The sequence below is a fragment of the Dicentrarchus labrax genome, unplaced genomic scaffold (genome assembly GCF_905237075.1).
Source record: "Dicentrarchus labrax unplaced genomic scaffold, dlabrax2021, whole genome shotgun sequence".
NCBI lineage: Eukaryota > Metazoa > Chordata > Actinopteri > Moronidae > Dicentrarchus > Dicentrarchus labrax.
Window position 1 is genome coordinate 20,446,825 of NW_026136706.1, and position 25,997 is coordinate 20,472,821.

At 42.6% G+C, this 25,997-nt stretch overlaps 1 protein-coding gene across 19 annotated transcripts in view; it reads left to right on the forward strand.

The window, feature by feature from the left end:
- Positions 1-25,997, forward strand: part of mycbp2 (MYC binding protein 2) — a 62,425-nt gene that overhangs the window by 34,963 nt on the left and 1,465 nt on the right. For 4 of the 19 annotated variants that reach the window (XM_051404596.1, XM_051404600.1, XM_051404597.1 and 1 more), the window contains 38 exons: positions 257-312; positions 389-504; positions 671-768; positions 1,883-1,999; positions 2,650-2,790; positions 4,089-4,166; positions 6,997-7,221; positions 8,245-8,377; positions 8,460-8,585; positions 12,634-12,816; positions 14,295-14,399; positions 15,319-16,956; positions 17,077-17,246; positions 17,373-17,620; positions 17,724-17,891; positions 18,510-18,667; positions 18,763-18,962; positions 19,177-19,326; positions 19,419-19,579; positions 19,928-20,084; positions 20,187-20,411; positions 20,574-20,639; positions 20,914-21,153; positions 21,270-21,359; positions 21,457-21,537; positions 21,628-21,894; positions 22,268-22,551; positions 22,709-22,805; positions 22,932-23,051; positions 23,138-23,239; positions 23,328-23,456; positions 23,565-23,697; positions 23,869-23,972; positions 24,579-24,767; positions 24,860-24,967; positions 25,236-25,445; positions 25,530-25,637; positions 25,824-25,989. In XM_051404596.1, the coding sequence (XP_051260556.1) occupies positions 257-312; positions 389-504; positions 671-768; positions 1,883-1,999; positions 2,650-2,790; positions 4,089-4,166; positions 6,997-7,221; positions 8,245-8,377; positions 8,460-8,585; positions 12,634-12,816; positions 14,295-14,399; positions 15,319-16,956; positions 17,077-17,246; positions 17,373-17,620; positions 17,724-17,891; positions 18,510-18,667; positions 18,763-18,962; positions 19,177-19,326; positions 19,419-19,579; positions 19,928-20,084; positions 20,187-20,411; positions 20,574-20,639; positions 20,914-21,153; positions 21,270-21,359; positions 21,457-21,537; positions 21,628-21,894; positions 22,268-22,551; positions 22,709-22,805; positions 22,932-23,051; positions 23,138-23,239; positions 23,328-23,456; positions 23,565-23,697; positions 23,869-23,972; positions 24,579-24,767; positions 24,860-24,967; positions 25,236-25,445; positions 25,530-25,637; positions 25,824-25,989 (7,147 nt within the window). The remainder of the gene's footprint in view (positions 1-256; positions 313-388; positions 505-670; positions 769-1,882; positions 2,000-2,649; positions 2,791-4,088; positions 4,167-6,996; positions 7,222-8,244; positions 8,378-8,459; positions 8,586-12,633; positions 12,817-14,294; positions 14,400-15,318; positions 16,957-17,076; positions 17,247-17,372; positions 17,621-17,723; positions 17,892-18,509; positions 18,668-18,762; positions 18,963-19,176; positions 19,327-19,418; positions 19,580-19,927; positions 20,085-20,186; positions 20,412-20,573; positions 20,640-20,913; positions 21,154-21,269; positions 21,360-21,456; positions 21,538-21,627; positions 21,895-22,267; positions 22,552-22,708; positions 22,806-22,931; positions 23,052-23,137; positions 23,240-23,327; positions 23,457-23,564; positions 23,698-23,868; positions 23,973-24,578; positions 24,768-24,859; positions 24,968-25,235; positions 25,446-25,529; positions 25,638-25,823; positions 25,990-25,997) is intronic. The other 15 variants (XM_051404601.1, XM_051404606.1, XM_051404599.1 and 12 more) reach the window with 15 other exon arrangements.

A 25,997-nucleotide genomic window follows, 5' to 3' on the forward strand; every position in this document is an offset into this window, starting at 1 on the left:
GAATGGCTGAAAAACAGTTATTTTACTTGAGGAAGCAAAACAAAATTAAAGTTTATTGACAGTATAGTAATGAAATCTGGCACAATAATACATGAAGAAACATAATTCATAGATTCATAGAATAGATTCAATGAGAGATACATGTTATAGATCTGTTAATAAGTAACCTCAAAATGGTTACTTTTTCTGTAGTTGTTAAATTTGCGCTGTATTTGAGTGTTTTTTGTTGTTCATACTTGTGTTCTGTCTTTTTTAGGCATATGAAAACTACTCATTTGAAGAGCTGCGCTTTGCTTCCCCCACCCCAAAAAGGTATGTGAGGTAATGCAAAAAGCCAAACCCATTTTCCAGTGAGATGCAATCTACTTATTGATCATTTCCCACACAGACCCAGTGAGAACATGCTGATTCGTGCCAACACTGATGGAACCTACAGCGCCAACTGGACTCCAGGAGCAGTAGGCCTCTATACAATCCATGTCACGATTGACGGCATTGAAATAGGTATGTTATTTTAAACCATCACCAACTCCCCAACCCCCACCATGTGACATAACGTAATGCAGCTGCTATTCATATTGATGAATTAATATAAACGTAAAGGCCTTCAGAAAGGGCTGTGAACTGCCGTCTTTTGCAATGCTGAGCTGTAAATGGTCTTTCCTTTTAGATGCTGGTTTGGAGGTAGAAGTCAAAGACCCTCCCAAAGGAATGATACCACCTGGCACTCAGATGGTCAAACCAAAGGCTGAACCTCAGCCTAGCAAGGTGAGCGTTTTCTTTTGAGCAACCAACAGGGGCATGAACATGCTCATAAACACACCTGTGAACTGCATGTGTGCTTGCAATCACCCATAAAATACAACTCAATAGAGACCAGAAGCAATTTGTCCTGTCTTGTTTACCTGTGAACACCAATTTGTAATTAAACCCTACAACCCACATTAAGCAATATTTTGATAGGAACTCCCTGTAATGTGAAAGGGTTGTAAGGATTGTCACTCTCACTCTGCAACCTTTAGCTGTTATTGCCTCCTTGTTTTGGTTTGTGGTTCTGACAAACAAAACAAATGCTGGTCAATAGAAAGCAGTGGACACAAATTTCATTGTAAGCTATTAGTCCTGTGCAAGATGATGGGGATCCAAAATAAGCGTGAACACATTCAGACATTTGGCGAGGCAAAGAGGGGCAGATATTTTTATCAGGACTTGGCAGACTAAACTGGGGCTACCAGGCTTGGACCTCCTTTATATTCAACAGATTATATAAAAGAGGACTCCAGTGTGATGTGGCTTTACTTTGTTGAATGCACAAATAAGAAACTGCATAATACATAATATCACTTTATCGAGTCTTTTATTTTATTTACTCATATTTAAAAAAAATAAATAAATAAAAAAAAAAAGTTTTCCTCTTTCTCAATCATGTTGTAAAAAAGTAAGCAATACAGTGATTGAAAAGTACTTACAATGCAGATAGTGCATGAAACTGATATTGGGGCCATAATGGGGATCATCATCATTTTGTGAAACTTGTGGTATTTTGATTTTGCAATCTATAATGGGGAAACAAGCAAACATAATGTGCCTTAAATCAGCACTGTGTATATTGCTTCCACCAGTATAAATGTAGCTGGGGAAAGCAAGACTAACTTCCATCCAACCGGTGCTACTGAAAATAGAGCTAAAGTTTCCTCATCTTTCGCCGTTTCTATGCGTGTACTTGGAAGCAGGCTCTGTGTGGGTTAACGCATGCAATCTCCCACTGTCAACTTGTCCTGCTTCCTCTTCTTTCTCCTCCTGCTGCACTTGTCTTTTTTTTTTTCTTTCTATTCTTTGCTCCTGCCGCTCACGGTCTCCATCTCCCCTCTGCTTCTCTCAGGTCCGCAAATTTGTGTCCAAGGACAGCGCAGGCCTGCGTGTGCGTAGTCACCCCTCCCTGCAGAGTGAACAGATAGGCATAGTGCATGTCAATGGCACCATCACTTTCATTGACGAGGTAATTGACTCTAGACCAGGCAGAATATAAGTTATGCTTTACAAGTTTACTAGCGGGAGCACTATCCACTTTTATTCTATTTCCTGTCTCTTCTTTAAATCAGTAAGGATACAATCACAAGTATCGTAATCCTAATCTTATGTCGAGTTCAATAGTTTTAAGTAGTTTTGAGTACTCTTTGATGGCTTCTATGTATTATGTGTTATTACCTCTCTGAATAATAACTACTTTCTTTCAAAGCTTAAAAATTGGTTGCACTTACTTTATTTTGCTTCATACTCTTGCAAGGCACTCTGAGGCTACCCGAAAGGCTTGAACGCCTGCACCATAAATCAAAAGGATGTGATGCATTTAAATCCAAAATTAAAATTGTAGCACTCAAAGCACATACATAATGGTTGTACTATAATGCAACACATATTTAGTATATTGGCCAGTCCAAAACAATATCTGCACTCCCACCCTTTTAGTGACAACACTGGAGACATTTTCTATATGTCTTACTTTGTGCTGTAACCTCTAATTGGACTTGAGACTTTCCTGCAGCCTCAGAAGTGTTGGTGTGTGTATGTGTGTGGGAGAGTGCTGCCCATCCTGTTTCCATAGTAACGGGACGGCATGGCTCTGTTCTGTTGCTTGTTTTCCTGTAGATCCACAATGATGATGGTGTGTGGCTCAGGCTCAATGATGAAACAGTAAAGAAGTATGTTCCCAGCATGAATGGGTACACTGAAGCCTGGTGCCTCTCTTTTAACCAGCACCTGGGCAGGAGCCTATTGGTCCCAGCCGACGTAAGTAGAAGAAGGCCTGTTGAGCAATCTGTCTCAGTTTAATAATGACAGAGGCTCCTGTGCTGTTCATTTGGGGAAAAGCTGACAGATCATCTTTCTTGTTTAACAGTAATGGTTTTTCAAGGACTGTAGTGTTTAGCACCCACTCCCCAAATGTACTTGAAGCATGGAAAATTGAGGATTTCATCAGAGTATAATTGTTGGTCTGTTCTCTTGCATGACACATCTATTTGAGCAACATATGAAACGTTCACTAACAGACAGTGCAAAGGAACAGCAGCTGCGAGTGTGCATGCATTAACTCATGTTTGAAGGCAAAAGGTTTACCATGACATGACCATTGTGTATTTAGTTGGACACAATGCTTGTAAATGCTCACACGCCTAGGTAATATTTAGTGCATTCAAGTGAACCCCAATGCAGGAATTGACAGACAATGAAAAAGGTAGTAAAGGAGCAATTTCATCCTGTGGTAAAGTTGGGTAGTCTGCACTGTTCAGTCTTCTTTTCCTCATTGCCTCTCACTCACAATTCATAAACACTTGCACACCACAGCATGTGATAATAAGGCTTTCTCTCACATTTTGCTCCATGCCACAAAAACCGCCGCCATATGCAACTGAATCAAAAGTATGGTGACTGGATTTTATTTAAGACATGAAAATAGCAGTAACAGGGCAAGTATCTAAAAGATCAGGTGGTTTTCTGTCATGAAGCAATCACTGGTCTGTAAAAAGTTTCAATGGGAAATTGTACCTCTATTGTTCTACAATTCCACCTTTGCATTGGGATGCTTTAAGTGCTAGGAGGCTTCCATGTAAGGTCTCTGTCTGAACAGCATGACACACCACATCATCCAAAGGGGGAATTTTTTTGGAAGTTTCTTCTTTATATGTCTTTCATTTGGTCGTCGATTTGGAAATAATAACCCTGTGGTGTTTGGAGTGAACTTTCAATTCTTTTTCTGCCCCTGCAACTGGGTTTTGTATTTTTGTATGCATTTGATCCTACACTTATTGTAAAGTGTTCAAACATTTGACAGGCTTTGCCTGTATTTGCATTTCCTCAAGGCCCCTTTTTTATCTCTGCTTCACTAACTGGCCTGTCTGACACCAGTCAGTCTGTCCTTTCTTCTTCATCTTCTCATATAACCTCTGATGCTGGAAATTCCAGAGGAGCCAAGCCAAAAAATATTTTTTTTCTTCCAAAAAAATACATGAGCGTCTTCCCCCATCCTGTTTTCTCTCCTCTCTCGGGTCGTCTACTGTTTCTTGACTGTCTCACGATCTGTTGCTCAGAATGTCTTTAACGCTAGCCAAGGAGTCAGGGATATCGGCTTTTTGTCGTGGACTCCCTTAACTATATTCCCGCCACAGGTGAGTTGTATGAAGGAGGGACAAATAGCTTGACTGCCCCATAGCTTATCATCTATTTGTTACTTTGTCCTCTTGAACCCCTTGTGACTTTGTAGTCTTCTCACAGTGTTACAATCAGGCCTAAGAGGTTGAACCACAGTTGCATGGTTGTCTGTTTTGTTTAATTTTGACGATACAGTGACGTATAGTATTGTCAGCGGCTACTGTCATTGAATCCTGCAGTGATCATATTTGGGATTTTTTAAAGTAATTACTATTCAAGCTTGTATGTTGCATGGGGTTGAAGATACTAATGTCCAGTCTGTTGCATGAGGTCTTGTTTATAAGGCTTGTGATATATAGTCCTGTGTCCTTGTGTGTTATAGCATGCTTCCCTTCAGAGTGTATGAAAATATGTGGACATTCTACTTAATTTGAGTAGGTCCATTGTCTATTGATCATTTAACTGCATCACTAAAATGTTGAATGCAATGATGATTTCATATGTTGTATATGTATCATTATATATCTTTTGTGAGTACTTGGATATTCAAGCATATTGAAATTGTTGAGGTGTATGTACAGTACATGAGTACATGCATTTTTAATATCTGGGGGAAAAATATAGTTTTGGAATATAACTTACTGCGGTTGAGGATGGAAGTCTATATAGGTTTTCAGTTATTCATGTCATGTGATATCTTGTAATTGGAAAACAAGATTATCTCATCTGAGCCGAGCAAAGTTTGAAGCAATAGTTTGACACTTATTTAGGTTTCTGCCCAAGATTAATACCACTCTCATATCTGTCCTGTAAATATAAAGCTACAGCTAGCAGTTGGTTAGCTTAGCTTAGCATAGCATAGAGACTGGAAATAACAACAAACGGCTAGCCTGACTTTCTTCTATAACACCTCTGCACTTCACTTATTTACACATTGTATCTTGTTTGTGTAATCAACACAACTGAAGTGTAAAAAGACTCAAAGAATGTGTAACACCCAGCCAAGAAACAGTCACACTCATAACCTGGTAAAACTGCTATTTTTAATCTTAGGTTCTTGTATGGATTAAATAAAATACACTGAACAAAATTATAAATGCAACACTTTTGTTTTTGCCCCCATTCATCATGAGCTGAACTCAAAGATCTAAGACTTTCTCTATGTACACAAAAGGCCTATTTCTCACAAACATTGTTCACAAATCTGTCAAAATCTGTGTTAGTGAGCACTTCTCCTTTGCCGAGATAATCCATCCACCTCACAGGTGTGGCATATCGAGATGCTGATCAGACAGCATGGGTATTGCACAGGTGTGCCTTAGGCTGGCCACAATAAAAAGCAACTCGAAAATGTGCAGTTTCACTGTATCGGGGTGGGGGGTCCGCATAGAGTTGATCAGATTGTTTATTGTGGCCTGTGGAATGTTGGTCCACTCCTCTTCAATGGCTGTGCGAAGTTGCTGGATATTGGCAGGACCTGGAACACGCTGTCGTATACGGCGATCCAGAGCATCCCAAACATGCTCAATGGGTGACATGCCCGGTGAGTATGCTGGCCATGCACTGGGATGTCACGGTATCTCTGTGCATTCAAAATGCCATCACTAAAATGCACCTGTGTTCGTTGTCCATAACACAAGCCTGCCCATACCATAACAGCACCGCCACCATGGGCCACTCGATCTACAACGTTGACATCAGCAAACCGCTCACCCACACAACGACATACGCGCTGTCTGCCATCTGCCCTGTACAGTGAAAACTGGGATTCATCCGTGAAGAGAACACCTCTCCAAAGTGCCAGACGCCATCGAATGTGAGCATTTGCCCACTCAAGTCGGTTACGATGACTAACTGCAGTCAGGTCGAGACCCCGATGAGGACGAAGAGCATGCAGATGAGCTTCCCTGAGACGGTTCCTGTGCAGAAATTCTTTGGTTATGCAAACCGATTGTTGCAGCAGCTGTCCGGGTGGCTGGTCTCAGACGATCTTGGAGGTGAAGATACATGTGGTCTGCAGTTGTGAGGCCGGTTGGATGTACTGCCAAATTCTCTGAAACGCCTTTGGAGACGGCTTATGGTAGAGAAATGAACATTCAATTCACGGGCAACAGCTCTGGTAGACATTCCTGCGGTCAGCATGCCAATTGCACGCTCCCTCAAAACCGGCGACATCTGTGGCATTGTGCTGTGTGATAGAACTGCACATTTTCGAGTGGCTTTTTATTGTGGCCAGCCTAAGGCACACACCTGCAATACCCATGCTGTCTGATCAGCATCTTGATATGCCACACCTGTGAGGTGGATGGATTATCTCGGCAAAGGAGAAGTGCTCACTAACACAGATTTTGACAGATTTGTGAACAATATTTGAGAGAAATAGGCCTTTTGTGTACATAGAGAAAGTCTTAGATCTTTAAGTTCAGCTCATGATGAATGGGGGCAAAAACAAAAGTGTTGATTTTGTTCAGGGTTGTTTTTGATGAGTTTCATATTTAATGGACAGGTATGAGAGGGGTATCTTCTCATTTAACTTTGGGCAAGAAAGCAAATAATTCCCAAAAAGTCTATTGCTTTAAGTATTTGAAGACTACACTGCACGTCCAGGTGCCTCTTAACCCTAACTTCTCGATATGAGAAATAAACTACGGCCCATTTTTGATTAAGGCGTAATCCTCATACTAAGCATACGTGCACTTTTACACTAACTCCCTGTTACACTTCTAACAGTGGCTTTTCACAATAATATTTCAGGACTTCAAATTCTGAACCTTGTCCTGATCTTTTTTTTTTGCAGCCTGTTGTTGAGTTACTGTACTCTCTAATCAATGCTCTTACCTCTTGCAGGAGGTCAGGGGCCAATCGGAGGAGAACGTAAAGGAGGTGAGCAGCTGCCCTTCCCACGAGGCCCCCAATCGGGTGCAGAACAGGGCAGGGCAGGGCGGCGGCCCGGGGCTTTATAAGGTAGTGAAGACCGGCCCCTCTGGTCACAACATCAGAAGCTGCCCAAACCTTAGGGGTATCCCCATTGGAATGTTAGTACTTGGCAACAAGGTCAAGGCCATAGGCGAGGTACGCACTCACCCCAAATAATGCAATGTGTTTTTTGTGGCAGGATTTGAATAAATCAGTCTGTTTAGATCACGTAATGTATTGTAGCTAATGTTCTTAGATTTTGGCCTTAATTCTCAGAAAGTAGTTCCCTCTTTTTCCTAAACTGAATTTTGAATGTAAAGGATGTAATCTGTCTTTCTAACTGGAATACATCAGGTGCTTCTGGGTGTGGGTGTGTGTTCTGTATCTTTCCACTTGTTGAGGTCTTACCAACTCCTGTGGCTGCAACATTTTCGCGTGCTTCCTGACTTACTAATTTCAGTTTTATAAATCCATTGCAGTTTCAGGGTGTCATATTCAGCCGCCTCAAGACTTCTCAGTGGAAGTCTGATCACAAAATGTTGGAGCTTTTCTGTGCCTTGACTGCATCTTTCTTGCGCTTTTAACAATCCTGTCAATAACCTGGTACTTTGAACTGTCTAAATTGTCTTTGGCCTGGTGATGAGTGGAGCCTCCCCTATTTTGGATACGACCTGTCATTGGCTGCTGTGGTGTGTCATGCTGTTCAATAGTTTCCTCTCTGAGCCTGTACTGGAATGCCCTGTCTCAATCTGAGAGGTGCAGCCTGCACATACTAATACTTCCGTCTATCTCTGTTTTTCCAAAATGATAATATTTCAGGGAATTGAGACAAAACAACCTCATGCATTTACCTTTCAATAAGCTACCCCTTTCTTATAGTAAGTTTTTTTTATTTTAGCTACATCAGTTTTGTCCTGCAGTGTCTGCTGGTACACAAAATCAAATTAATGTGATCTGCTGCTGTGGATTTCGTATGTGTCAATCAGATGAATTTAATGTTTGCATGTAAGTGATCTACTGTAGTAGAATTTGTGTCATGGTTTTGTCTGTGCAGTAATATCATGGATGGACTGGGGTTGATGGAGAATGACTGTTTTTTATATATAGTTGAGGGTTGACAGAGTGTGTGAATGGTGCTGTGTGTGTGAGTATGGATAAAGAGTGTTGTTTGTGTATCAGGTGGTCAACTCCGAGGGGACGTGGGTACAGCTGGATAAGAACAGTGTAGTGGAGTTCTGTGAGAGTGATGAAGGAGAGGCCTGGTCATTAGCCAGAGACCGCGGTGGAAATCAGTACCTCCGCCACGATGACGGTAAGCCACGCTCATTCGGGAAAATCTGTGAACCTAAAAATGTGATGATTTTAAGATGACATCATTTAATTTGATCTCATAGAACAAGCACTTCTTGAGCACGGGGCCCATACCCCACCACCCAGCCCTTTCTCTGTGCAGGCCTTCAACAGAGCCACAACTTCAAATGGAGCGCAGGGCTTTGACTATGGCATCTCCAACAACAAAGGTGAGGTCGACTTGGTGTAGAGTAGGTTGTAAGAGACAAAATAACATATCAATAACATATCATTAAGCTGCGTATCACTTTGCTTTACACATCCACTCATTTACATTTGAGGGGGTTTTTGAGTCCTCAGGCTTTACTCAAAGATTGTTAGATCTATTACTATTGCTGTTGTACATGTCACCTCTTCACTTGACTTCACTCTGCACCCTTGTATTGATTATTCTCTGCTTTATCTTAATATACACTCTGTTTGACTTCTCCTAAGCTTTGAATTGAGACTTTTCTCATAAACTGTTTGATTCATTACCTGGTTTTAGTTGTAGAAATGTAGACATTTGAATCATCTTTGGTTGAGCAACTATATCACATTAGTAAGTCCAATTTCTTTTTTTATTCAAAGTAAGAGGGAATTACAAATCACTTGATGTCCACAATTTATGACAGCACACCCACAAAGTGTATGTGATCCAGTATGGGTCAGTCAATCTCTTTAAAATCACAGATGCCATCAGTCACTGATCTATCATCTCTTTTTTTTATGCATGCTTTTCTATTGTCTCTTCTCTTGTTATTCCATGCCTAACATCTCTGCAATGTCAGGCATGTGCCTGTGTCTGTGTGCATGGGCCAGCCAGTGTGCTTTTGTTCATTTGGACTACTGTGGGGTCCGTTTAGTTGGGGCACTGTGTACATGCCCAACACCGATAACTGGCCCTGAACACGTGTCTGTGATTTCACCCTCGACCCTTTGTTTCCTTAAAGGGCCAGTGTGTAGTATTTAAGAGGGATCTGGTGACAGAAATGGAATATAATGTTCATAAGTATGTTTTCATTAGTGTATAATGACCTGAAAATAAGAATCGTGGTTTTCGTTAGCTTAGCATAAGCCTTGTATATCCACAGAGGTCACTATGTTGAACTGGCATGTTTGTTCAGTAGCCCAGAACGGACAAACCAAACGCTGGCTCTAGATAGGGCCTTTTGAGTTTCGTGGCCACTTGTTTCTTCTAGACACTTGGAAGGGAAGGCTGAGGCAGTTCAGCTGGTTCCTATCTGCAAACTTACCGCTAGATGCCACTAAATTCTACACACTGGTCCTTTAAATTAGTCTCTTAGAAAACATTTGATCATGAACAGAATCATTGTTTTCTTAAAAATATGGTTGAATACTGAAAACATCACCTGAATTAACTCATTAATTCTGCTCCACCATCAAGATTGGCTGGCCCCAAATATGTCTGTGTATCTTTCTGCCTGAATATCATGCTGACGCTGTGTCAATTGTCTTTCAAACGGCTTACCTCTTCCTCACTGCTTGAAAAAGGAGGCTGACCTGTTGAGACACTTAGCCATGCTAATCAGAGGACCATGGTTATTCAGATGGTATATCTCTCTTGCTATCACAGTGCTTACTGTGACTGCAGAATAAAGGCTCAATTTACACTTGTCACAAGTGTCTGGGTAAAGGCCAGATTCAGTTTTTACAGTTGGCCACATATTGTTAGGCAGATCACAAATTTGATTGCCCCTAACTTTCTTTTACTGCGCTAAATGCAAATCTGTGTAGGGCTTACTCCTATCCGGAGGATGATGGAAATGCATCGGAATTTGTTTGCTACAAAGAACGCTAACACGCTATTAAGCCTTCTGTAAGACTGCAGATGTTTCTGTTGCTTTAATACGACAAAGAGAAAGATCACTAATTTCATTGTCACTTTGGCTGGCATTAACACAGGCAAGACCCTGGAAGTGCTGACTTGCGGAGACTGCTCATCGATGTAGTTACTTGGGAGAAGTAAAGTTTGTGTTTGACATGGAGAAATGGATGGGTTTATCCCTTCTCAACATTTGCGCTTTTCCTCGCGAGGTAGTTTGAGCAGTCATGTAGCAATCTGTCTCAAACACTTTTTGGTTGCATTTACACAAGGATTTTTTGATGCCAAATGACCATCAATGCATAAATTGCCAGTGTTACAGGGGTACGCACATGTTGCTGATTAGGTACCCCTCTAAACACCAAACTACCACAAGCATGTTGGATGTTTGTGCAAGCCCTTAGGAGGATGCAGGCATTTGCAACTCTAGGTCAAGGTGATCACCCCTGCTGAACCATCTAATGGAAGGTTTGAATCACTAGTCACCTGTGTGATGGATCCATCATGCTGTGAGGCAGCATTGTAAATGGGTCGCCTTCAGACTGGTCATCTTTAATATGCCAGCCTATGCCAAAGCTCTTTGAGCAGATCTTGCTTCAATATTCAGCCATGGTGGTTGATTTCCCCAGCTCAGCTTCACCAAGGCAGCCTCCCAGTTCTGGCTCCAACAATTGATTGAATAGCAATGGATGTAAAGTCCAGACTTAAAAGTGTCTTGCAGACTCTGTGTCAGTCTGCACAACAACTACATAGTGACTGGGTTTTGAATCTGGTTGACAACAAGTCAGTTGTGTCAAGATACAGTGACAGACTTTTGAATGATGACTGATGCGGTGTCAGCTCACTACACAGTATATGGAGAAAGGTTCACTTTCTTCCGGCACATTTTTTTTTAACTGCTGACGAGGACAAGCTTATTATTTTTTTAATTCATACATAAAAAGAGACCCCTCTCTGCCCCTCCCTCTCTATATCCTTTCCCCAATAGAGTTGTGAAATGGGAGGAGCCGCTGGTTCTGGAAGTATTTTTAAACACCCCATTTGAAAGTTTTCTGTTGTCAATGCTCCGCAACATGGAAACAGAGTTTCCTAGATAATTAACAATAGTTGACCTATAGGTTTTTGTTAAAGTCCAACTGAAATTAAATAGAATTTAGTTTTGGTCTGTCCAGCACACATATCTGCTCTATAAATAACTTCCACTATGTCCTCTTTTGAGAAAAAATTCAGACACCAAAAGGGGAAAGAATTATATTTGATATCTTTTGTTTTAATGATGGTGGCCCCTAGTTTTGCATTAATTGGATGGAATATTGAAGGTACGTGCCTACGTAGATGGAGACCTCCCAATACAGCCAATCAAATCTTGCATAAAGCAGTTATGTCAGTGTTGTGTCATAGGCAGAGCAGATGGTCACACTGAGCAAGACTACAGCCAATCAAACACAGGGACTGACAAGCTCCTATAGGCTGCTGAGAGGAAAAGGAGCATTTCTGATATTTCCTAAATACCCTTTTCTTTAAACTAATTGACTAATTGTGATTTTAAGTTAGTCTTTAAGTTTTAATTATTTCCAAAATACAGTTTCTGTAAAGTTTGGTATGGCGAATGGCTGTAAATAGTACAATAACCATGAGCCTCAGCTGACATTGCTTTGGAGAGGAAGCCAGTTAGAGGTGCAAATCAGAGCAGCAGCAAATTCAGCACACTTTATCACTGTAAACAACTTAATGCTTTCACAGGTTTCTAAAAAGTGAAAGTAAAAGGTTTTTAAAACGTTGCTGTTTTGCTTTAATTCAGTTCAATTCAATTAAATTTTATCTGTAAAGCTCCATTTTATAACAGAAGTCATCTCAGGACACTTTTCAAACAGAGCAGGTCTAGACCGTACTCCTTATAAAAGTATTTACAGAGACCCAACAGTACCATAATGAGCAAGTTCTTGGCGACGGCAGCAAGAAAAAAACGTCCTTTTAAGAGGCAGAAACCTCGCCATTAGCAGTGCAAGCAACATAATTTTAAGCTTTATAACATTTCTTACCAAATATTTCTTGGGAGTTGTAGTTCACTATTTAATCATACACTTCCACTAATCATACGGACCAGAGGATTCCTACCCCCGTTGCTCATCTTTAGGATGCCAATTCAAGCTTTTGGAGTGCTCCTACACCCATTCTTCCAGCCTTGTCTATACAGAAAACAAATAGGACTTTTACTTCTGGAACCCTGGAGGCTCAAAATAGCTCCTCCCATTTCTCACATCTGTTGCGTTGTGGGAGATGACTGAATGACTGGTAGGAAATAAACTCTGAATGACCCTCACCCCCCTTGGAAACCACAAACCATAGCATAAGCTGTAGTTTTTCCCCATCCTCTGTCTCCATGTTTGCAGGTGACCGGTTGAGTGCCATACTGAATTCCATTCAGTCTGGGCCCTTCCTCTCAGCAGCTCCCTCCTCCTCCGTATTTGAGCAAGCCGCCCAACCTCCTCCCTCCTCCTCCTCCCTTGTCCACAGCCCATTTGTGTTTGGACAATCCCCCTCCCAACTGTCTCAGCCACAACCACAGCTTCTGAGTAAGTCTGTCTTGCTTTCTGACAGCGCTTGCTTGCACAGGTGTTGATCCTTTTCCTCCCAGCTTTTTGTTTTCCTGATTTGTTTTGTATTCCTTTTACTTTATGGATTCTCTGAGGAGGGCAGGAGTGATGTGTGACACATAACAGTGCAGTTATGTTCTACAGTGCAGAAATATCCTTGACAAGCCAACATGTCTGTTATTTAATGTTTAAATCTTGTTTCTAAAAAACAAATCAGGTGGCACTGCCTTGAAAAATTATGCATTCACAGGTATTTTCACTTGTTTTTGAAAACAAGATTTCAAACTTAAATACTAGACTAAACGTCTTGTTAAAAGGTATATTTTTGCCATTTGCTAAGTAGTAAGCTGAGTTGCTTATTTTTCTGCTTGCTCTCTTATTAAGCCAGCTTTTTCTTCTTTTCCTCATCATCTTCTTGCTGCTTTAACTTCAGATCTGCATTTTCATCCTTTAACAACTTGTTTCATTTTTTGTCTCAACCAGCCCAGGACTCCCCTGCAAATGTAAACAACAGTAGTCTAAATAGTCATTTGTTTTCATTCTACAATAACCTCCTAAATTTCAACCTAGTCACACTATTACATTTAACGACTACTAATAATTTGTACTTTCATTGGATAATTTAAGTACAAATACTACACTACAAGAGACGATGTTACATTAGGATCCAAGAGATATGCATTTGTAACTTTTTCAGCCTGTATAGCTCTTTCTTCCTGTCCGTCTTTTGTTCTGTGTTGCTACTTTCTCTCTCCTTTTGTAATCTATTTTTTACTTAGTTGTCTGTTTCCTGTGGAGCCCGGAAGGTGTCTTGGAGAAAAAAAAACGAATTTGTGGTCATAAATGAATAATTTGTGCTCTAAATATAACATATAGATAACTTATCACTTTCATGCCGTTAGTCTTGTCATGTACCCTTCACCTTTGGATCACTGGGATTGAATAGGCTTTTATTTTAAACTTGGATTAAGACGAGTGGATATACTGAGGAATTTGGCTGTCAAACACAATACTGTGTTATCTTTGAGATTCCTTAAACCTATTTTACAGAACAAGAGACTGTTTTGCTGTTACGACTTAGATCTTGAGGACTCTTGAGCATTTCATAAATGTATTATTTCTCGTCTTTGCACGCCAAAGGTGTTTGTTGCCCTCTACGAGAGGGGAGGAGGCTAATTACACATATTAAATTGAGAACACAAATTATTAAAGAATGTGCACAACATCTCCGTGGCTCTGTAATTGTTCTTTTTCCTCTTACATAAGTGTTTCTTTCTTCATGTCTATCAATTTCTCTAACTCTGTTGATCTTCCCATCCCTTGTTGTCCTTTTGCCTCTTTCTATTTCAAGCTCTAGACTTGACTCCATTGCCTGTGCTTTCTTTCTTTCTCTCTGTGGTGGCTCCCTTGCATTCCATGCCTTGTTCGTTTACCTGCTCCACTGTTTTCCGCTGTAGATGGTTCATCACGCAGCCTTGCTTCTCGCGAGCGTGTGCACAAAAGCAGTGTGTCCGTGGCTGGGCATGGTACTGCTCTCTCATCTGTCGCTCTAAGGCAAAAGGGTGGGTAATCACAGCATGCATGCCTCCCTCAGACTGAAGAGAGGGTGGGTAGGAATTCAATAAAAAACACAGTCTGTTCTGTGATGAACAAACGGTTTTGTATGTTAGCTTTAAATAGATACAGAAATTCCGCACATCTATATCATGAGGCAGAGCCGTAGGAGTGGGATGACTATCCAAAAGTAGAAAAGATAAATTCCTGTACACTGTCTAACTTGCATTGCAACATTTATTAGCAACGTTTCTATCATTTCGGTCCTTGACCTTCATCAGGCATATCCATTTGCCTGATGAAGGTCAAGGACCGAAACGTTGCTAATATATGTGAAAACATTTTGGGCATCTTGGGTTAGTGTCAACCTTACAAAACTGGGGGTCTAAAGTCGGACGTGGCTAAACACAATATTATAATAAAGAGGAAAAACCTAAGTTGCACTATAAAGTTCAGTTTAAAAATAGATGGACCTTCAATGATCTTTGTGGTTACTAGACCAATGGCTACTAAATGTTAAAACTGGATTGATCCAGTATTAGAAGGCGAGGTCCCAGGACTGGGCTGGAATCCATCTTTCATCAGCTATTCCATGGTCCACAAGCTATCTTCATCCATATCAGTCTGGTAGAGTAATAGACAAAGCTGTGGGAGAAGCACCCAGCTAGTAAAGTACAAGTTTGCTTCTAAGAAAAATACATCACTCTTGTTGTCATTTGCTTTACAAGGCATTACATTTTTCACCTTTGGGATTTACGTTGTCTGTCTTTTCTGCCCTTCATTTCATTTTAACTCATTATTTTCGACAATACATTTTTTTTTTTCACTCACGTTGTGAGTATTGTGTTTAGAGTTAAATGGTTACACTCTTACTGCTGATTTGGTCCTCTTTTGTAGTGTAACTGTGTTTGAATTATTAACGTTTAGGTGAGCGGGGGAACCTGATGCCCGGTGCACGGCCCATGTCCCCAGCCTCCAAACACCGGCAGGAGAATCGCTCGCCCAAACAGGAGAGTCGTGGAAGCCGCTCATCCGAGCAGAGCAGGGTCAAGACAGGAGAGGGTGGACTCTCAGCCAGTGAAGCCCTCATCCTGCGGTCAGACACAGCCAAGCTGAGGTCGGACTCTCACAGCCGCTCTCACTCGCCCAATCACAACACTCTGCAGGCCCTAAAGGCAGATGGGAGAACCCCAGGACTGCGTGCTGAGTCCCCGAACCCTGGCTCTCGCTCCTCCTCTCCCAAACAAAAAGGAGTATCCTCTTCAGGCAGGTCTAGTCCCTCCAGCACCTCCTCCCAGCACTCCTCCTCAACCCACCACGACAAAAACCTACCACCTAAAGTTAGCCCTTCCTCCAAAGCCCGGCTGGACCCTCCCAGAGAGCGGTCCAAATCAGATTCATACACTCTGGACCCAGACACACTTAGAAAGAAGAAGGTTCCACTTACAGAGCCACTTAGGGGCAGGTCTACCTCTCCCAAACCTAAACTGTCCCCGAAAGATCCAAATAAAGGAGTGATCTGTAGTAATGCAGAGAACCGTGTTCCTTCGCCACATGTGACCCAAGAGAATCTCCACAGTGAAGTGGTGGAGGTGTGCACCTCTAGTGCCCTCCTCTCCAACGAGGAGGGCAATGATGAGAATGTGGAGGTCCGTAATTCTGAAGAGGGATCATGCAAGGTGCACTTTAGCATTGGCAAAGCCCCCGTCAAAGAGGAACAAGAGAGCCGCTCCTCACCCAAAGTCAGCCGCAAAACCAGTCGACACACACGCCCTAAGAAGGATAAATCTGGGCCTCTGTTTAAAGGTGAGAGTACATCAAGGGTCACAGAGCCTGCCAAACAGGCCATGTCACCCTCGGTGGCTGAATGTGCACGAGCAGTCTTTGCAGCATTCCTGTGGCATGAAGGTATTGTCCATGATGCCATGGCCTGCTCTTCCTTCCTCAAGTTCAACCCAGACTTAACCAAAGAGCACGCCCCCATTCGCAGCTCCCTGGGAGGACAGGGTTCTGAAGAGAAAGAGAGCAAGTTAAAGAATCGCCACTCCTTAGAGATTTCCTCTGCACTTAACATGTTTAATATTGCTCCACATGGGCCAGACATCTCCAAAATGGGAAGCATCAACAAAAACAAGGTGCTGTCTATGCTGAAAGAACCTCCACTGCCTGAGAAGTGCGAGGACGGCAAGGGAGATGCCACTTCTTATGAGACGACTTCTCATCCCTCCATGAGGGCAAAGTCAATCTTACCGTTAACGTTACAACATCTGGTGGCATTCTGGGAGGACATCTCTATGGCCACCATCAAAGCAGCAACTCAGAACATGATCTTTCCTAGCCCAGGGTCCAGTGCCATCCTAAAAAAGAAAGAACACGAGAAAGACAGTAAAAAGGCAAAGAAGGAGAAGAAGAAAAGGGAGAAGGCAGAGGTGCGTCCAAGAGGGAATCTGTTTGGAGAGATGGCACAGCTCGCCATGGGTGGACCAGAGAAAGACACCATCTGTGAGCTTTGTGGGGAATCTCACCCTTACCCTGTCACCTACCATATGAGACAGGCTCACCCAGGTAAGAATAAAGGAGGTTCTGGTTACAGTTTTGTAATTTTGAATCAGGGTATTAGTCATTAAATTAACTCCAAACTGTACTTTGTGCCTTAAACATCCCTCTTTGGTATTTCTGTGGCAGGCTGTGGCCGCTATGCTGGAGGCCAGGGCTACAACAGCATTGGCCACTTCTGTGGTGGTTGGGCTGGGAACTGTGGAGATGGAGGCATTGGAGGCAGCACCTGGTACCTGGTGTGTGATCGCTGTCGGGAAAAATACCTGAGAGAGAAACAGACTGCCGCCAGAGAAAAGGTAGCCTGCTGCTGCCAGGCTTTTAGTGCTGTATTGTGGGTCCCTGAAGCACTGTCAGCTTTTTCTTTTTACATCATACTGACTTCTTAGACTTGAATCAAAACCAAGCTGCGTGTTCTTTGCCAGGTGAAGCAGTCCAGGAAAAAACCTCTGCAGGTGAAGACTCCGAGGGCGCTGCCAACTATGGAGGCCCATCAGGTGATCCGGGCAAACGCTTTGTTCCTGCTGTCCCTCAGCAGTGCTGCTGAGCCCAGCATGCTATGCCATCACCCTCCCCGGCCCCTGCACTCCCAGCTGCTGCCCAGCCTCAAGGAGGGTGTGTCGGACGAACTCCCCAATAAAATGGGCTGTCTCTACCTTCAGACACTGGCTAGGTAGCTAACAGTTTAGTTAATAACAGGTTGTATGGGTAGGAAAACAGTTAACACGTGCTTAGATAATGATTTGAGTCTCTCCTACTCTCCTCTCGTCCCTCAGGCAACACACTGAGAACTTCGGGGGCTACCAAGATGATAACCTCTTTCAAGATGAGATGAGGTATCTGCGCTCAACATCTGTTCCTGCGCCCTACATTTCAGTCACCCCTGACGCCTGCCCCAATGTGTTTGAGGAACCAGAGAGCAACATGAAATCAATGCCCCCCAGGTAACACATCTTAGTACTATGTTCTTTATTGCTTCCACATTCCATTACTAGCATGCAGATTGCTTATTATTACAGATTTTCTCATACGTCGCTCTGTTTATAATGTTGTACATGCGTGATATTTAAGTCATGGAAGATCATGTTGAGCTATTGACGCTACATATTATATAGTTTCCCACACTAATTAATGAATGCTCAGAGCAGACTCCCACTCTCTGCCCTGCACCCTACATAGTTTGACAGCAAGCATTTTGTTTTCAAATGTGCCTTAATTGTTATGCCTCATTATCATGACTAGCCCCTTCTCATACAGAACAAAAGAGCCTAGCTGCTTCATTCTCTGGTTAGGGCTAATTTCAGTGTTTTTGTGGAGCAAAGAAAACTAAACTCTGCTATGAAGTTAGCCTTTTCTCAGTGGTTGATTGTATCTGCTTTGCTTAAAAGATCTGTCAGTAGCTGCTTAAAATGAACACATACTGGCCACTGTTTTGTCTGCAAACATATTTAAAATACAGAAAAACGTATTCTAGTTCTATATTCAAACTCTGAAGCGTTGTAGAGGTATTTGTGTTGCTAAATTGTATGTGTCTGTTTCTGCCTTTATATGCTCTCTTTTAGTCTTGAGACCAGTCCAATCATAGACAGCGACACGGCAAAGCGCACAGTGTTTCAGCGGTCTTACTCTGTCGTAGCATCTGAGTACGATAAGCAACACTCACCCTCTCCTGCCCGGGTCAAAGCCGTACCCAGACGCAGAGTCCACAGTGGTGATGCAGGTAATCGCACGTAATAATTTGAAAAGTGAGTAGGGATACTCAAAGAAAAAGTGATGCATCATCTATAACATCAACCCGCTCTTTCCCCCATACAGAGGTGGGATCATCCCTGTTACGGCACCCGTCTCCTGAGCTATCCAGGCTGATCTCAGCGCACGGCTCCCTCAGTAAGGGGGAGAGGAACTTCCAGTGGCCTGTCCTAGCTTTTGTTATCCAGCATCACGACCTGGAGGGCCTGGAGGTGGCCATGAGGCATGCACTGAGAAAGTCTGCCTGCAGGGTGTTTGCCATGGAGGTACAGCTGTTTGGTCTGCAATATCTCTCTGGACCTTAGAGCTCAGTCTTGCTTTAATTATTGCTATTTATAAAGCAGTGACTCAGGGTGATATTGTTAGTTAATCAATTGGATTTGTATACTTAATTAGCTAATAGACCTCAGCTGCACCCACAGTGTTGTTTCTGTAGAAGGAGGACTAATTAGTATGATTATCTCTTGATGTCCCTGTCAGGCATTCAACTGGCTGCTGTGCAATGTGATCCAGACCACCTCCCTGCATGATATCCTTTGGCATTTTGTAGCATCTCTCACTCCATCACCCTTTGAACCTGAAGATGAGGAAGATGAGGAAAACAAGGGGAACAAAGAAATCGTGGAACAGGTAATCAGTCATTAACTGGTCGAAAAGCTTGCAGCATTGCTTTTCCTTTGCTCTTGTACCTTCTAATTATATCTCCATTCTGTGCCCTGCAGGAAAGAGACCTTGGTGTTTGTGAGCACCCTCTGTCTGACATTGTTATTGCTGGGGAGGCAGCTCATCCTCTCCCCCACACCTTCCACCGTCTCCTTCAGACCATCTCTGACCTTATGATGTCGCTTCCTAGTGGCAGCTCACTTCAGCAGATGGCGCTTAGGTACAGTTTCTGAATTCTTGAAAAATGGTACCAACCCACAAACCAACATTTTAAGATGGATTGATTTTAAATTCAGGGTTCATGTCCTCAATTTCTACTTCTTTCTGAATTTTTGGGAAAAAGACATGTTTACTTGATCAAAGTGAAATGCAAACTTGCAGAATGATGTGATGAAGTGTAGGACCCAGTCCCAAGGTAGTATTGTGTATTGTGGAGTTTCAGTGTGAACAAGAAGTTGGCAAACAATCATCTGCGTCAGGATTCATCACTATCTCTTTTTGCACTCTTCCCATTTCTGAGTTTCATGCAATTTGTATGAGAAAGTGTGTTGTTGACTTATATTTCTAGGTGCTGGAGTCTCAAGTTCAAGCAGTCCGACCACCAGTTCCTCCATCAGAGCAACGTTTTCCATCACATCAACAATATCTTGTCCAAGTCAGATGATGGAGACAGTGAGGAGAGCTTCAACATCAGTGTGCAGTCAGGCTACGAAGCAATGAGCCAGGCAAGAAAACAACCACTAACTGACTTACTCCACTTACTGGTATGCATCTGTGTTTATGACATGCACTAAGCTGACACTTGACATATCTGTGTTTGACAACAGGATCTCTGCCTGGTGACCTGTCTGAAGGACCTGACCAGTGTAGTAGACATCAAGACATCCAGTCGTCCTGCCATGATTGGCAGCCTAACAGACGGCTCCACAGAGACCTTCTGGGAATCTGGAGATGAGGACAAGAACAAAACCAAGAGCATCACCATCACCTGTGTGAAAGGCATAAACGCCTCAAATGTTTCTGTTCACGTGGACAACTCTAGAGACATCGGGGTAAGGGGGCAACAGCAAACCGGGCATTTATGTGTTTTGGGGTGAAAACACTACTTGTTAAAATAAAAAGGCAAAATGAAGGATGTTTATGATCATAATGTATTTATAAGGGTTGTCTGATGGGTTTCAGTGAACTAAATTTTTCTTCTGTCGTATCCACAGAACAAAGTAACATCTGTGACATTCCTGTGTGGAAAAGCAATAGAGGACCTCTGCAGAATCAAACAGGTACGGTCAGTTTCTTTGGTAGTAAGGTGGTTCAGTATGACCAGTAATTTGTGCTACAGAGTATGCTATTTAAAAAGAGTTAATTGATGTATGAAGCTGTATGTATTGATTGCTTCCTCTGTCCAAATCATAATGAAAGTGCAGAGACATTTAAGTATTAATGAGTGTTGTTTTATGAGGTGCATCGTGGTTGGTTCAAGCATTACAATACACTACAGATTTACGTGCACATGTGGCAGAACACTGTGAACACCCTTATTCCTTTTCATCCAAGGTTGACCTCGACTCGCGTCACATGGGCTGGGTGACAAGCGAGCTTCCTGGAGGGGATTATCATGTGATCAAGGTGGAACTGAAAGGTCCGGAAAACACCCTGAGGGTGCGCCAGGTGAAGGTCCTTGGTTGGAAAGAGGGCGAGAGCATCAAGATTCTAGGACAGATCTCAGCCAGCATGGCCCAGCAAAAGAACTGTGAGGCTGAGACTCTCAGAGTGTTTCGCCTAATCACCTCACAGGTCTGTTTAACTGCTTCATCCACATCTTATAACCACCTAATAAGTTATTTTTCTATTACCATACTCTACTGTTCTTTTGAATCCTTGACTGTTCCTTCTTTGTTTTGCTCATTTAGGTCTTTGGAAAACTTATCTGTGGAGATGCAGAGCCAACTCCAGAACAGGAAGAGAAAAACCTCCTTTCATCACCCGAGGGAGAAGACAAGGTCTGCACTGTCACAGTTTAACTGTACTGCTTAACTGACTCAAATATTGAGTGACCTTCAACCAAATGTTTTACACTTTTTATGTTTTTATGAATAGGTACCATCTGACGCAGACCTTAAAGAGCACATGGTGGGGATCATTTTCAGTAGGAGCAAACTGACCAACCTCCAGAAACAGGTAAATCAGTCAGTCAGTTTCTTGAACCATTCACAAGCATGAGTTAGTATAATCTCAGCCCTCTAAGCTGATGTGCGCATTCATTTCCAGGTGTGTGCGCACATCGTCCAGGCCATCCGTATGGAGGCAACACGTGTGAGGGAGGAGTGGGAGCACGCCATCTCCAGCAAAGAGAACGCTAACTCTCAGCCCAGCGACGATGATGCCTCATCAGACGCCTACTGCTTTGAGCTCCTGTCCATGGTTCTGGCTCTGAGTGGCTCCAACGTCGGCCGCCAGTACTTAGCTCAGCAGCTAACACTCATGCAAGACCTGTTTTCTCTGCTGCACACGGCTTCCCCAAGAGTACAGAGACAGGTGGGAGAGAGTACGCACACTAGAGGTTTACTCATGTGCAGTTTAGTATTTGAAGGTACCTTGTTGAGTTTTCTTGAAAACAAACAAATTTATGTTTACATTAACTGTTTCTCAACAGAATGTCTTGTGCATATCCTCGAGGTCGAACAAACACGTTGAGGGGATTTCTTGCCGTGTAAAATGTTTGCAAAGCCCATTTTAAAAAAATGTTTAAAAAAACAAGTTTGGTAAATCCATGATGTGCAAGTGTAACACATTCTTTCAAATAATGTTTTTTTAGCATTGTTTCTGTGTGTTTGTATGTTTAGGTAAATACGTTGTGACACTATGCAAATTATATTCATGTTTGCCATCTGATCTTACCCTACCTCAGGTTACATCATTGCTTAGACGCGTCCTTCCAGAGGTTACACCAGTGCGACTTGCCAGTATTATTGGGGTGAAGGCTCTGCCACCAGCAGACATCAGTGACATCATTCACTCCACAGAAAAGGGTGACTGGAACAAGCTCTGCATCCTCGACATGTTCCTGGGCTGCATCGCAAAAGCCCTCACTGTGCAGCTGAAAGCCAAAGGCACCACCATCTCTGGCACAGCTGGCATGGCTGCGGGCAAGGGGGTCACCACTGTCACGCTGCCCATGATTTTCAACTCCAGGTGAGTTTGTTTCTGCTACAGCTAATCAAAATTTGGATGATCAAAGAGATGTTATTATATAACACTTAAAGCAACACAAATTTACATACTTGTGGTTTTTGGCAAGTGGCAGTTTTCTTTGATTTTTATACTAATTGTACCTTTCTGTCATGCTCAGCTATATCCGCAGAGGGGAGAGCCACTGGTGGATGAAAGGCTCCACTCCTCCTCAGATAGCAGAGATCATCATAAAGTTGGTTAAAGACATGGCAGCTGTAAGTTGTTTAAGTCTATCTTTCCTTTTAACTCTCTGCTAACATGATTTGATATAGAACCACATGCATCTTTGTGATAAATGTCATGGAAAAAGCACCTCTAAGACAGTCCTTTGCCGTTTTTAGGGCCACCTTTCAGATGCTTGGTCCAGAGTCACCAAAAATGCAATAGCTGAGACCATCATAGCCCTGACCAAAATGGAGGAGGAGCATCGGTCTCCTGTACGCTGTATCGCCACCACAAGGGTATGGACTCGTATCATACACACAGCGTGGTATGTTTACAATGAGTGCGTATTAATTAATGAATTATATCCTGTTCTGTTTCATAGCTGTGGCTGGCCTTAGCTTCACTGTGTGTGCTGGACCAGGACCATGTCGACAGGCTGTCCTCTGGCCGCTGGATGGGCAAAGATGGACAGCAGAAGCAGATGGTGAGAACGACATAAAAGCCATAGTGTGTGAAAATTACTGACACAGTCCAATGAATAACAAACTGATTTCCTCCTCTACTATCCGCAGCCCATGTGTGACAACCATGACGATGGCGAGACAGCAGCCATCATCCTGTGTAACATGTGTGGCAACCTCTGCACCGACTGTGACCGCTTCCTCCACTTGCACCGACGCACGCGCTCTCACCAGAGACAGGTTAGCATTGGTTTTTTAGCGTGATGGTTCTTCCGGTTAGTGTTAACTGCTGATTAGTTGGATAATATGGAGAGTTTTGTTTAATGTTATCTTCATGGCTGCTTTCAGGTGTTCAAGGAGGAAGAGGAGGCCATAAAGGTGGATCTTCATGAAGGTTGTGGGAGGACCAAGCTGTTCTGGCTCATGGCTCTGGCAGACTCTAAGACTATGAAGGCTATGGTGGAGTTCAGAGAGCACACAGGTAAGATAGAAACAGAACATCCCACTGTGCTCTTTGTGGGTATGACTATATATATTGCTGTCTTCAATTGTGTAATTACATTAATAGTGGTGTCACTTTCACCTCCAGAATTGCTTCAAGGCTTCCCCTACTGCATGTATTTCTATTCTAAAACATTGGTTATTTTTACAGGTAAACCAGCCTCCAGCAGCTCAGATGCCTGCAGGTTCTGTGGTACGAGGAATGGAACCGAGCTGTCGGCAGTGGGCAGCGTCTGCTCAGACCCAGACTGCCAGGTACTTAACATCAACCCCTATCGAGTTGAAGCTCTAAAAATAATCTAAAGATATAATCTTTTGTTTTTATTTCACAAAATACATACAACATACACACATGTAAACGAAAAACAACTGTTTAAAAAAAGCTATAAAAAAATAAATGAACAAACAAAATAGCAAGAACAAAACCTAGTTTATTATGCTGTTATTATTTTTTATTTTTCAACAGGTTCCTTTCTCGTTTCTTATATTCTATAATTCTATTATATTCTATATATATTATATTAATTGTATTTAATTAGAACCTGAATCAGTTTTGCTTTTTGGTGTTTTGCTGAGTGGAAACATTATAGAATATTTATAATACTTGAGAAGATGAGTATGGAATTAAACACAGCCTGATAGAGCTGAAGCATCCTTTGAGACCCTAAACTTACTTGATTTCCTCAAAAAGAATAGTCTGTGGTGAATGTTGCAAAGGTCCACCCATTTCAGCAAACAAACAAATACATACATACATACATACATACATACATACATACACAAGACACATATTAAGCAGTGTAGACTTATGTGGTTGTGCTTCCTTAGCCTCACCAGTTTCTATCATGTTGTCTCCCTCAGGAGTACGCTAAACTAGCCTGCAGTAAAACTCATCCTTGTGGACACCCCTGTGGAGGAGTCAAGAATGAGGAGAGCTGCCTTCCATGTCTGCACGGCTGTGACAAGAACACTGGCTGTTTGAAACAGGATGCAGATGACATGTGTATGATCTGCTTTACAGAGGCCCTCTCTGCTGCTCCTGCAGTACAGGTAGCTCTTAGTAGAGGTGTTAATCCATTAGGTGAAAGAGTTTCATTCAAGTTGTTTCCTTTTAATGTTTAACTGTTTTGTTCTGTTCTCAGCTGGACTGCACTCACGTGTTCCACCTTCAGTGTACTCGTCGTGTTCTCGAAAATCGCTGGCTCGGGCCCCGAATCACGTTTGGGTTCATGTTGTGTCCCATTTGCAAGGTAAGATGTTACCTGAGCCGCTGTGACTAATCAGATTAAGCCAGCAACAAAGAGCTTGAGAACAGTTTTAACCACACTTTGAAGTTGAATGAGCTCAGTTTGATTAAATGCTTTGTTGAACATGCTCAGCCCACTGTGTGGATGTCACAGACCAGGACTGCTTATTTCACTGTCATCTGTGTGAAATGATGTTGACAACTACATTAACAGTAACTCAACCTTCTTTATGAACTTGGGCTGGTTTGTTTGTTTCATTGTTTGCCTCCAGAACAAAATCAATCACTCGGTGATCAAGGACCTGCTTGACCCAATTAAAGAGCTCTATGAGGATGTGAGGAGAAAGGCTCTGATGAGGCTGGAGTATGAGGGTCTACATAAGAGTGAGGCCATCACTACACCAGGAGCACGTTTCCACAATGACCCAGCAGGCTTTGCTATGAACAGATATGCATACTATGTCTGCTACAAGTGCAAAAAGGTACCATAAAAACTTAGAGTAAAGTTATTTTTCATTTAAATGTTGTTCAGGGCTTTGAGAATTTATGGTTTCCCATATTTCCAGGCCTATTTTGGGGGAGAGGCTCGCTGCGATGCGGAGGCAGGACAGGGAGATGACTATGACCCCAGCGAGCTGATCTGTGGAGCATGCTCAGATGTCTCCAGGGCTCAGGTGAGGAGCCTGTGACTGAAACTATGGCCAGTTTAAAGGAATAGTTTGACATTTTGCGATACACCCTTATTCTCTTTCTTGCTAAGTTAGATGAGAAGAGTGTTGCTACTCTTCTAACTTAAAAATAGTGCTTATCTGTACACAAAGTTATCCCACCCCTGATGATTCTTGTTTACTTTTCACCAGATGTGCTCCAAGCATGGCACAGACTTCCTGGAGTATAAATGCCGGTACTGCTGCTCAGTGGCTGTTTTCTTCTGCTTTGGCACCACACACTTCTGCAACGCCTGCCATGATGACTTCCAGAGGATGACAAGTGTCCCCAAGGAGGAGCTGCCCCATTGTCCTGCAGGTTTTAAT